At 57.5% G+C, this 12,425-nt stretch overlaps 1 protein-coding gene across 50 annotated transcripts in view; it reads right to left on the reverse strand.

Annotated features, from left to right (window-relative positions):
• The window catches only part of NRXN2 (neurexin 2), a 115,084-nt gene that overhangs the window by 35,167 nt on the left and 67,492 nt on the right, over positions 1-12,425 (reverse strand). For 20 of the 50 annotated variants that reach the window (XM_054241030.2, XM_078341300.1, XM_078341299.1 and 17 more), the window contains 6 exons: positions 12,045-12,073; positions 10,419-10,545; positions 9,655-10,036; positions 8,843-9,033; positions 7,139-7,312; positions 6,616-6,735 (listed from right to left, as the gene is read on the reverse strand). In XM_054241030.2, coding sequence (XP_054097005.1) covers positions 6,616-6,735; positions 7,139-7,312; positions 8,843-9,033; positions 9,655-10,036; positions 10,419-10,545; positions 12,045-12,073 — 1,023 coding nt within the window. Of the gene's footprint in view, positions 1-986; positions 1,798-6,615; positions 6,736-7,138; positions 7,313-8,842; positions 9,034-9,654; positions 10,037-10,418; positions 10,546-12,044; positions 12,074-12,425 lie in introns of those variants that run through there. The other 30 variants (XM_035263158.3, XM_035263159.3, XM_035263161.3 and 27 more) reach the window with 4 other exon arrangements.

The raw sequence follows: 12,425 nt of genomic DNA on the forward strand, positions 1-12,425 counted from the left end.
CAGAGGTGAGAAGAGATGATATGCAGAGACTCTTAGGGGTCTAAGATATGAAGTGATGGGGGGCCTGAGATGGAGATGAGGAAGGGTGGAAATGAGAAGTGATAGAAGTCAGAAATGGAAGGTGATGGGATCTGAGAAAGAAGGTGAAGTTTTTCAGTGGATGGTCAAGAGGGACAGAGATAGGAGGTGATTGTAAGTGGACAGCGACAGAGAACTGACAGGCGGTGAGCCTGGAAACAGGAAGTGCTGGGCCTACAGAGGTGAGATGCTAGGGGTCAGAGGCAGAGGCAGAGCAGGGATGAGGGGATATGGAGGGGAGACACTAGAGATTCGGGGAATGAGGATGGGAGAATGGCAGGATAGTGGAGTGAATTAGGAGGTGATGGAAGGCCAGTCATGGGAAAAGAAGGGAAGATTGCTGGAGGGACAGAGGTAAAATAGAGATACATATGAAGAGGTCAAGAAGGAAGAAACAGGACATGTCAGAGGCAGAGATGACATATGTGACAGAAGTGGGAGGGAGGTGAAGGGGGAGAAATGACAGACCAGGGATGGAAGGGTGAGGGTGAGGCAGAGGTGGAGGCAAGACAGGTGGAGAGATGACAGGGGGCCGAGATGGAGGAGATGATGTGGAAGAGAAATGGAAGGCAGAGCTGCACGGAGAAGATGAAAGGACAGGCAGGACGGGGAGGAGAGGGAAGTAGAAGAAGATAAGGAACCAGACCTAGGGGTAAGCAGGTTTAGATGAGGCAAGGAGGCAAAGTGCTGAAGACAGAGATGAGGGCGATGGGGGAGAGGAGAGATGGAGGCATGGGTGGGGCTGAGATGACGGGAGCTGGAGATTGGAGGTGAAGGGGCTCCGGGACGAAAAGCAGAGGGGCCGGGCTCGGCGTGCACAGCTGGGGTGGGGCCCGCGGGGGCCCGACTGCGCACAAGGGAAGCCCCCCCGAGCCAACCGGCTGGCCAGCATCGACAGTGCCACTTACCGTGGCCGCCGCGGGTGAGGAAGGGCATGCGGTTGATGGCGATGGGCACGGTGCCGTGCTTGCTGTGGAAGTGGTGGACGTGGTGGGTGGTGCTGAGGCTGGAGGAGACCCGGGCCCCCTCGGCCGCCCCCAGCAGCAGCAACAGCAGTAGCAGCGGCAACAGCGGCAGCAGAGGCGGCGGTGGCGGTGGCGGCGGCGGCGGCAGGGGCCCAGCCAGGGCGGGGGGGCGGCGCGGGCACCCCCCCGGCCCACTCCCCCCGGGGGGCATTTCGGCCCGGGGGCGACCGCCTCACAGCCCCATGGCCGGGGGCGGGGACGCGGGGCTAAGCAGCCCCGCGAAGCCCCCCTCCGGCTCCGAGCTCCGGGAACCGGTTGGGATGAAGCAGAGGAAAACCAGAGCCCAAGCCTCGGTCTGGAGCCAACAAAATCAACTGGATCCCGCGGGGGAATCGGGGGTCAGCGGAGCGGCAACGCCAAGGTCCAGGACTCCTGGGTCCATCTCGAGGAGCTAGGGGTCTCTCTGCATCCCGGCGGGGTCAGAGCAGCGCTAAGGGCCGTCAGAAACCCGGGGGAGCGCCTGGGGGAGGGGGCATGGTGCCGAGTGGAGAGGGAGGAGAGCGCGGGGGGCAAGCAGGGAAGGGAGAGCGAGGGAAATCCTGCGGAAAAATCGAGCCGGGGAGGGGGGCGGTGCGGCTGGAGGAGAGAAGAGGGACGGAGGCCTGGTTCCTCTGAAAGCGAGAGACCGACGGCGACTAGGGCCGGCCGCGCCGCTGCTGCCGCTGCCGCCCGACGGAGGCCGGGGGAAAAGGAGGGAGCGGCCGGGGGAGGGGGGCGGGAGAAGGGGGAAGGGAATCAAATCCGGGTGATGGGGGAATGAAGGGAGAGGAGAGGAGGGGAGAGGAGAGGAGAGGAGGGGAGCGGGGCTGAGTAGAGGAAAGGCGCGAGCCTGAGAGATTCCGGCGGAGAGATGGAGGCAGCGGAGTGTTGCTGCAGAGGCTGAGAGGGCTGGAAGGGAGAGGGAGGGAGGGAGGGAGGGAGGGAGGGAGGGAGGGAGGGAGGGAGGGAAGGAGGAGAGTGGAGAGGGGAGGGGAAGGGGAGCGCGGGAGGAGGAGGGGGCAGGGCGGAGGGACCAGAGCGGCTCCCGATCTGCGGGAGGCGCTGGGCAGCTCCGCCGCGCGGCACCTGGCTAGCCCGCTCGGCGCTCGACTCTCCGCTGCGCGCACCCGCCCCTCCCCCGCGCCTCGACGCGCGCGTTCTTCCTGCATCCCCCCTCCTCGAGAAGGGACCCCGCTGAATAATGGAACGGGACGGAGGCTAGCAAGAGAGGCCACTTTCTTCCTCCCCACCCACCCCACCTGGATAAACCCCAGTAATGCTCTCTGGCACAGCCTGCTGAGGTGCCGCGGCGGCCACCTCTGCACGCACCCCTCGGAACACACGTGCACACTGAGATGTGGACCGGCTTGGGTATGAAGACATTCACGTGCCCATACAGGCACAGTGTGCGGGCAGGCACACAGGCTCAGACACATACTTGCATGCATGTGCTCACAGACACTGGACACCAACTCACTCTCAGGGAGCATGTACACATGCTCACAGGGGCATGCAAACATGTGCACGCACACACATTTGATCACAGGTCATGAATGGCCAACATACACACAGACACCCCTGCCCCCCAAGCTCACCCTCCAAAATAAGGTCCACAGCATACAATGCACCCAGAGCCTTTAAGGTACTCAGGAATAACACACGACACACACGTACAACTCCCCACCACCTCCCCAAAAGGGTGCTCACCCAGCCCCCTGCACAAGCCTCTCCTGGACTCCAATCCTTCCTCTCCAATCCCACTGCCCCTCCCTCAGCCCCAACTTCTCCCTCCATGGGGTGTCTAGAGGACACCTGTCCACAGTGTCCCACTTAGAATAAAACCCTTCCTGGGCCACATATGTCAAGCTGAGGAAACCACTTCTTCAGGATGCCCTCCAAGTGAGATCTGCCCCCCACCAAAACTTTTGAACGCCCCTGGAAAGCACCTGTGGCCCCAGAAGTAAGCAGAGAGAGACTCCTTTCAGGTCGCCAGGTACACACATCAACCTGCTTAGACAGGGGAGAGGGTGGGAAGGCAGAAGGTAGAGGAGGGAAAGGAGGAGAGAGGTGGAGAGAGCACCTGGGGGAGCTGAAGAAACAGTGCAGCAGAGTGAGGAGGAGGGCTGGGTAAGGAAAGGACAGGAGGCAGGGGCGGGTGAAGTGAGAAAGGGGAGGGCTGGGAGATAGGAAGCTGGGAGGGGCTGGAGAGAGCTGGCTCCTGTTTATTGATTCTGAACTCCATTTGGGACCAAAAACTGTCACCATGAGCCCCATGTGCTACCCCCAGCTCCAGGATGCAGTCAGAACCCAGGACATCTCCCCAGGGCTGCTGCCAGTCCTCCATCCCTGCCACATGCCAGGGCTGGATTTGGCCCCCAGCCCTTTAGAAGTGAAGAAAGCCATCCTTGTCCTCAGAGGCACCCAGAGGAGGCTTCAGGTGGTACAGGGCCCAGCACTGTGCTGTGCTAGAGGAGAGACCCCAGGCCAGGAGCAGAGCTGGGGCGCCCAGAGGCCACATCCTCCTCCTGCCCTCTCCATCCTGTTCTTGTGCCGCTGGATCTGGAATATAGACTGACACAGCTCTGAGCAGGCAGAAAATTTATGGTCCCACAGGGAGGGAGGGAGGAGCCGGTGGTGAGAGGAGAGGAAGGGAAACCGTCTAGAGGCCAATCAATACCAGTGAGTGGTAACTGAAGAGAGTTGGGGGGTGGGCAAGTCTGAGGAGGGAGAGGGAAACATAGAGGGTAAAAAAGAAGGGAGAGACAGAGGTGTGCAAGAGATCAATAGAGGCTGCAGAGATGAACAGAGACAGGGAGGCAGAGATGGTAAGGAACTAACCACCTTGGAGAGGCCAAGACAGGCTCTGAAAGACAGAGGAGTAAGTAGGCCTGTTGGGAGCACCTCGGTCCCAAATCTCAGACCTGGGAAGTGTCTCCTTTTGGCCACCCTTTCTCATTTCGTATTCTCCTTTTCATTTGCTGTCCACGTTCCTCCATCTCATGTTTTCTCTCCCGTCTTCCCAGAGCAGACATTCCTAAGCCTTAAAGGAGCACAAAGTTCCCTGCATCCCCAGGAATAGTCCCCATTTCACAGATGGAGAAACTGAGGCAGTAAGTGGGGAAAAACTGTTCTGTAGATGTGACCTCGCCTCACCCTAGTTTCTCCCCCACCAGACAGCTGCACCTCCAGCCCCACCCTTCGGAGGACAGGCCCTGCTCCTTCTACCTTTTCATTTCCACCCTCCTTCCTCTATTGCGACCGGGTCATCTGTGCCCCCAGGTCCTCCCAGGGGTGAAGGCACAGCTAACTGAAGAGGCCTCTCTACTGGGTTCATACAGGGCCCCAAGAAGACCTGCCATAGAAAGAAAGCAAGAAAAACCAGAGACAAGCTAGGGAGGAGTAGCTCCGGGAGAAGAGGGGATTGGGCCCCACTCCCCAGATTCCTGCCCTGCCCTCCAGGGGTAGAGGTATCAGCATTACCCCAGGGCTAGAGCTCAGAGCAGCAGCACCCTGAGCCCCGAGTGGCCCCAGGTTGCACCCACCTTGTCTTAGCTCCACAGCTTTGGCTCAGGCTATGCCACCAGGCACAGAGACCAGTGCTTGCGGATGGTGATGATTCCCAAGATGCGCCCTGCTCCCCAGCCCCAACTATCCCCTGCCTCCCACCAGCCTGGAACCCAAAGAAGTTGCTCTTCCCATCTCTGCTGACACAACCCCCACTTCCCATCCATCTCATGCCCCCTTTCCAGAAGGCTCCACTGTGTGGGAGTGAAGCAGTGACAATGGGCAGCAGTGCTTCGTGATTCTGATTCCTTCTACCCCAGGCAAGAAATGCCCATCACAGGCACCACCACCACCACCACCACCCAGGAACTAAATGAGCAGCAGGGAGTGACAAACAATCAGGAGCACCTAGGTTCCAGCCAAGCTCTCCCATTGACCCTCTATGACTTGGGGCAAGTAACTGCCTCTTACTGAGGCCTAGGTTTCCTCATCAGTTAAACACAAAGCCCACTGCCTTCTCTGAGGATCAAATTAAAAGGGCTTTGTAAACTGTAAAACATGAAACTATTAGTGGGGAGTGCTACTATTAACAATCAAGTTACCATCATTTCCAGACCTGTGCAAAACTGAGTTAGCAGAGGAAAGAGGCCCAGCTGCAGCCAGGGCTCTATGCCATGGCAGTCAGGGTTGGAACACCCTCAGCTGGCCATTGTCTGGAGGCTTTGCAGAGAGCAGCAGGTCAGGCAAGGAAAATCCTGGGAAACAGAGTTGGGATGTGGTGGTACCCAAGGGCTGGCCATGCCTTAGAACACCAGGAAAGCACTGAGGGAGATGGGGTGGACACTTTTTCAAAGGGGAAAAAAAAAACTAACACCACCCAAGAGCTCCTGGACCCAATAGGTTTCTCCTGTAAGAAACTCAGGACTCATGCCCAGATGATGAAGGTCCTGCTATGGAGGCAAAGGCACTGACTGGGGTCTCACCCCAGATCTGCTGTGAACTTCCTCCAGAAATCGACTGTCCCTCTCCAGCATTATTCCATGTCCGTAAAATGGAGATGTTCTGTTGTATGTGTGTGTGTATGTGCACGTGTGTGTGTGTGTGTGTGTGTGTTTCTTCCCAGGCAGCTGACTTTTCTGCTTGGTCTCTCAGCAGGACCCCAGGAAAGATGATTCAAGCAATGCTGAGGAGGCTGCTCTCTGCCCACCCACTCCAGCCCAATCATCCAAGGGAAAGGCCAAAGCCACCCCACAGAGTAGAAGTTTGCCTCCCTGCCATTCCTGTCCCAGCTGCCCTCCCTCTGCAGGGCTCTAACCAGCTGCTGGCCACCAACCACTAAGGACTGGGTGCTGCTGCTGAAGCTGCCCTCTCTGGGGAGGGGCCTCAAACAGAATGGAAGTTGGCAAGCAAATGCCCAGCCTGGGAGGAGAAGAACCAAGTGAGGACAGTGGAGACTGACCTTGTGGCTCAAGGGGACACACAGCAACTGGGATTCTTGGGGAAGACAGAGGGGCCCATTCCAGGGAAACCAGCTGTCCAGCAGCCTGGCTTCCTGGTAGCCTCCAGAGCCTGTCCTCTGGAGTATGGTCCTGCTCTCAGCAGGAAATAACAGATTCCCACTTCATGCCCTGAGGGTAACAGAGCAAAGTGGGTACAGGTTAGCAGCCCTCCTCCCTACCATCACCAAATCACACAGGACAGCAGCAAGTTCACCCCATTGAGGCTGACACCTTTGGTTTTGGGTGAAGGGAGCAGGGTCCCAGCAGCTGAGAACAAGGAGGAGAGGCCATTTATCAGTGGGTCACTTCTGAGCTTCAGGTAGCAGCAATCCTGCACAGCTCCAGGAGAAAGACCCTCTGAGGGTACAGCAGGCCAAAGCTCACCTGGGACTCTCCAGACGAGGCATGAGAATGAAGCAAGCAGCACAGCTCCTGAGTGCTCAGAGACCCTCTTTCCTCCCCGGCAGCCCCTGTGGCTGGGAATGGGCCCTGGTCTCCCCAGACCACCACCAACCCTCCCAGGCACTCACGATCATTGCAGACAGGGCCTCCATAGGAAGTCATGGTGCAGTCGCAGGTGAAGCCATCCCACTGCTGCAAGCAGACGCCCTGGTTGGCACAGGACTCTTCAGTGCAGGTGGTGCTGGGGCCTGGAAGGGGCAGGAGGAACACCCCTGGCTCAGTCAAGCCCCGTCTCTTCTCCCCAGGAGGTGTGGAAGGTTCAGAGTCAGGCAGAGAGGTCCTAATCTGAGCTGTCTGGCTAAAAAGGGCCAAGTACTGATGAGAGGGATTGTGGCAGGGTGGGGGTGGGGGTTGTCAGGTCTACTAGGCTTGGCCTTGGAGTGTGAAGGGGCCAGGGTGTGAGACAACAGGGAGGGTAAGTGACCCTTCACACACCTGTATCCCTGCCCCATAACTGTGGGGGCAAGCTCCCACAAGGCCTGAGAAGGAAGGCCTCTTTGCTGAGCAGAGGCTACCTGCCCCAGTCTGCCACTGCAGCTGGCCATCCTGTAGCCAGCAGGGCCACACCTCACTCCTCCACCTTCCACTCACCATCACAGCCCCTCTCCACCTGCCCAATGCGGTGCAGGGCGTCAGCAATGAGGTCTGGGAGGCGTCCATTGAGGTCCACTGAGGCCAGGCAGCCCTGAAAGCCATCCCGGGAGGCCACCAGCTTCGGCAGGTTGCTGAACATGTTCTTGCTCAGACCGCCAATGTACAACTCCCCTGTAAAGGGAGTGGGGTCAACCAAGGCATCCATGTCTCCACTCCCCTCCTAAGACAATGGCATCTGGCTGTCAGGTCCTCCCAGCCCTCTCAGGCTCTCCATGTTTCATCCCAGATTCCAGGTCCCTAACAGAGATCCAGTAACCTGCACAACCCACACCCCACCCCCTTCCTTCTTCTCCGCTTTGCCATCTGCCTGCTCCCCCCGCCCCCCAGAGAAGCCCAGATGCCTGGGAGAGTGGGGGCTGGGGGACAGCTGGAGGAACCTGCTCTGTGCTCTCTCCCACACATTTGATTCCAGTTCCGGCCCGTAATCAGGGCCTTTCATAGATTCGCATCCTCTCCACCCCCATTCCCTCCCTCCCAAAGTTTCCCATTCCCAGAACTCCTTCAAGCCTTTCCCAACTCTTGGACTCTCTCCTAGGGAATTCTAAGCCCAGATCCCTTCCCCCAACAACAACTAGGGATTGGCCCACTTCATGCGCTGGGACTCTGGGAAGTTCTCCTCCACAACAGCTGATCCCCTGCCATGAGCCTAACTCCCTGGAAGCCCTGGCCAGCCCACAGCCGAGCTTCAGTCAAGACACTGGTCAATCTGCTGCCCTGGCCACCGTCTCAGTGCAACACAAGAGGCGCCAAGATAACCCCTGGGTTTGCTGCCATTTTGGATTCTCCGTGACACGTCGCCCCCTTCTGGGAACAAGGGGAATTTACAGCACTATGTCAAGAGATCTGGCAGATCTCAGATCTGGGGGAGTGGGGCAGTGAATTCCATGGTCTCTGAGGACCCTCCCAAAGCTCTGACAGTTTGAGTCAAACTGACGCCCAGGGGTTCCTATGGGGCTGAAGGCTGCTTTGGGCATGTGCAAGAAGGTAGATCACATTGCCCTCAGTGGGCTCTGGAGAAGCTGCAGACCTCATCTTTCCTGTCCCAATGCTCAGGGACATCATCTTCCCTGATTTCTCAGTCACTCATTCTGGGGCAGGCAATGACTGCTTCAGTGACCACTGAAGAGGCCCTGGGGAATGTGGCACCCTGGTGTGACCCTGAGCACAGCAGGAAAGCCTGGGTCCAAAATGTCCCCAGGCTAGGCCAGCCAATGCCCAAGGTGCCTAGGGACCCTAGCTCCTACTATATCCTCTGCCCCATATGTCTACCTCACCCAGGAGGATGCTAAGCTCCCTATTCTGACTCCAGCCCTCAACCAACGTAGGCTTCTCAACCTTGGAGGCCCAGGAGGTCCTTGGAGGGCCCAGGCTCCCTACTCCTAGCTCTGGAATGAGGCCACCAAGCACCCTGTGAGAAACATCCTGCAACCAGGCTTTCAGGAGTAAGATGCAGACTCACAAAAGAGCCAAGCAGAACTTGGACAAGAAAATGTCAGGCAGGACATAGTGGAGACAGTGAAAGAGAGCTGGAAACTAGGGACAGGGAACCAAGAGAAGCAGCTTCCCAGGAATGGGGTGATCTCGCTGGGGTGAGGGGTATCTGGGCTAGGGCCAGGCCTTCTCCAGAGGCCCCAGCCCCACCTTTGAGATCGAGGTTTCGGGCGCCATTGGAGTGCTGCGTGACAGTGCGGGAGTCAATCTTGAGCGTGTGCACGTTGCCTGGGTCCCTGGACACCACCACGTTGTGCCACTGGTTGTCATTGACTGGTTTGTCTGAGTTCCCCTTCATCAAGGACGGGCCATTCCCCAGGTCAAACACGTAGTGGATGTACCTGCCCCACAGTAGGGAGGAGACACTGGGTCAGGGCGGGGGTGATGCTGGGAAGGTGGGGTGAGGAGGAGCTATGGTTGGCAGGGTTCCTAGGTGCCATGGGCAGAAGGGATTGAGAGGGAGACCCCACAGGAGAGGGACCAAAACCAATGGCAAGAGGGCTACAGTGTGAGGCCCTGTCATGGAGAGAATGTGAGAAGGGAGAGTCACCAAGAGGTGGCTCTTGTGACACAAGCTCAGAAGAGGAACTAGAGGGGAGAGGTTTGTAGGTCAGCAGGGTCCTCTGGAGGCAGGGACTGGGCTGCTCTGGGGTGGAGTCCCCTAAGGCAAGAGAGAGGCGAGACTGACTTATGCCTGTAGAGAAGGTGACAGTGGACAGAGAATGGATATAACTGGGAACTCTGGCAAGGAAGTAGCTGGGGAATCAGCAGAGTGGAGATGAGGGGTGCTTTTTCTCCATCTTAGCTGAAGAAGGAGCCTCTCAACTTATGGTTGGGGACCTGACTCTTGACTTGTGATCTGGGGGATTGGACACCTCAGCCAGTAGCTAGGGGAGCTGTATCTGGTTCAGCAGGGGGAGGGGGCCACTTCCTTGACAGCAGTGCAATGCCCAGCCCCTCACCCCTTGACCAGCTCGATGACAATGAAGTCATTGCCGTTGCCTGAGTTGAACAGGAGAAGACCATCAGGGGCTGTGGTCTTGAACTGGAAGAAGAGGTGCATGGAAGCATAGGCTTGGAGCGTGGCGAGTGCCAGGTAGCTGCTGCGACTCTTGAAGGTGACAGGATCGGCCACGATGGCACGTAGACCAAAGCGGGCATTGAGCTCGCAGTAGGTGATGTCGCCGTCCTTGCACTGGTCCATATAGGGCTGGCCGTTGAACACCAACCCACTCAGGTGCCCAATGAAGTTGGAGGGCACTACGGAGATAAATCGCCGCTCTGTCATGATGCCTGTCTCAATGTTGTGGAACTCCAGCCGCGTATGGGCTCCTGCCATCTGGCCTGCTCAGGACAGGAGAACAAGATGAGGGGCATGAATTTGGAGCAGGACTGGGGCTTGGGATTCCAGGAGCCTCCTCTCCACAGAATGGTCACCCGTGATGTCCTCGGCTAGGCACTAGCAGCAAGCACAGCTCCAAGAGGAGTGGCAGGACTCATCAGTCAAGAGCCAACAGGCTGCCAGGGGAATGCTGCCTTCAGGGAGTTGAAATCATTCCTGGGGTCCAGATGCCCATATCATACCACCCCTGAGGGAGAAATGGCAGAGGCAGCTTGCCAGAACACTGCTCCAGGAATGGCAGCCCAGGCAGTGGTCACCAAGTAGAACAGGGCCAAGCATAGGTCACTAGAGATGTGTCTACCTCCCCGGGCCCAGACCACCTACCTTCCACAGTCACATTGTCCACAGACAGCTGCAGGCTCTTGCCACGCCGGACCACCCTCACTGTGTGCCACTCATTGTCATTGAGCTTGTGCCCCGCAAACAGCGTCTCAGGGCCTTTACCTGCGGCACCAAGGGGGAAGTGAGTAGGACACCTATACATGCTTACAGGTGGCTTCCTACACTACCTCGGGCACACAGCCTCCCCACACCCACACATGCCACACATATACACATATATGACCAATGACTCATATTTGGCCACATCACGCACTCATGAATATAAGTACACACTCATGGCCTCCCATCACACCCGGAGTCCATGCACATGCAGAGCTTTTATACCCCAATCATATATCCAGACACTCTCAGGACTGCCCTTTGCATGACTTCAGAGGGTGCCATGCACATAGAATATTAAGTGAATGGTGTCTCTGGAGTTGTACCCTGAGGCCCTGCACACAGACCAACATACTCTTCCCCCAGATTCCTAAGGGCCTTCAGTAAGTATGGCCAGAAGCTATATTCCCAGTCTATAAACACAGGCCTAAAACTTTCAAAACTTCACACAGTACCTAAATATAAATGTGAACCCACAGCTTCAGCCTCCACATAGACACCAGCTTCTCCATCCACAATGGGACCCAATGAGACCTTTCTACATATACATGCCTGGTTGACACCACACACCAGGTCATGCCACCACACGTATTCCCCATAAATATGCAGGATGGCCAGGGAGGGGAAGGTTCTGCTTCTTAGGAATTATGGCCATTTACTCGAGACCAGGATCATCAGCTTCCAGAGTCTAAAACAAAAAATACCATCTTTCCAATGCTGCTGGACTTTGCAGCACTCCCTGGTCATCCCTTGGCCCCCCAGTGCTCACTCCAGTGCACACACAGCATGCCACGCACATGTGAAGAGCAGGGTGCCCAGCACACACAGTCTCTCTGCCTGGGTCTACCACGTATATGTGCTCCCCTGCGTGACCCCAAGCCATACCATGCAGAAACACCCTGAGACACAGCATTGAGCCCAGGCAAACTGGGATGCCTGGAAATGTCCACCAACTCACTCTCCATCTCACCCTGCTGAGAGCTCTCACTGTCACCACAGAAGGAGCCCCTTTTGGCAGAAACACTCCAGCTGACACAGGAGCTGAGGGCTCCTTTCCCACCCTCATCTTTGTTCCCACGTGCCTCGCCTCCCCCCTTGTGGCCACCTCTGGAGATGCAGCAACTTTTTCCAGTCCCTCTCAGGCTCCTCCCTGCCAGCCAGTAGGACCTCAGAGCATCCTGCCACAGGTGCTACCCAAGTCTTTTCTACCTCCTCCCCACCCTCCTGCTGACTGGGGCGAAGGGTGTCCTGGTCTCTCCCTTCCTAGACCCAATGAATATCCTGACTGCAGGCCCACCCCCAGCTCTCCTTGGCTCTGCTTTGTTTGGTCCCTCCTTTTCCACAACTATCTGACCTCAATTCCTGCCCGCGCCCCTCCCCACACCTAAGGACCAACCCCAACTTGAGCCAGCAATCAAGAATTCTCCTCCTCCCAGCCTCCTTCCCTAAATCCCAGCATCCAGCATCCCAGCCCCCTTGGGTCTCTGCAGAAGAAGAGGGAAGCCACTTACTGGGTGCGCAGCCGACACGCAGGCAGTCTGGGGGGGCCATGGGGCGGGCAGAGGGTAAGGGGAGACAAAAAGGTAGAACAAGTTTTTTTTTTTTTTTTTTACATCCTTCACAGGGAGGGGTGTCTGCAGGCAGGGTTCCCCCCAGGGCCACTTTCCGGGGACCACGCGTGCCCAGGTGCCCTCTTTCCTTCCTCAGTTGGACCCCTGTCCCTCCTGCCCCCAAGAGGGCTCCAACCCTCCCCAGAGCTGGAAGGCAGGGCAGTCAGATGATGGGAAGAGGGCTTATGTCCCCCTCCTTAGAGGGGACCAGGCCTCTTGTGTCTGAGGGAGACGGGCACCTTGGGAATCCCAGTCGTACAGGGGATCAATGGGGGCCGAG

Source organism: Callithrix jacchus, chromosome 10 (assembly GCF_049354715.1).
Source record: "Callithrix jacchus isolate 240 chromosome 10, calJac240_pri, whole genome shotgun sequence".
Classification (NCBI taxonomy): domain Eukaryota; kingdom Metazoa; phylum Chordata; class Mammalia; order Primates; family Cebidae; genus Callithrix; species Callithrix jacchus.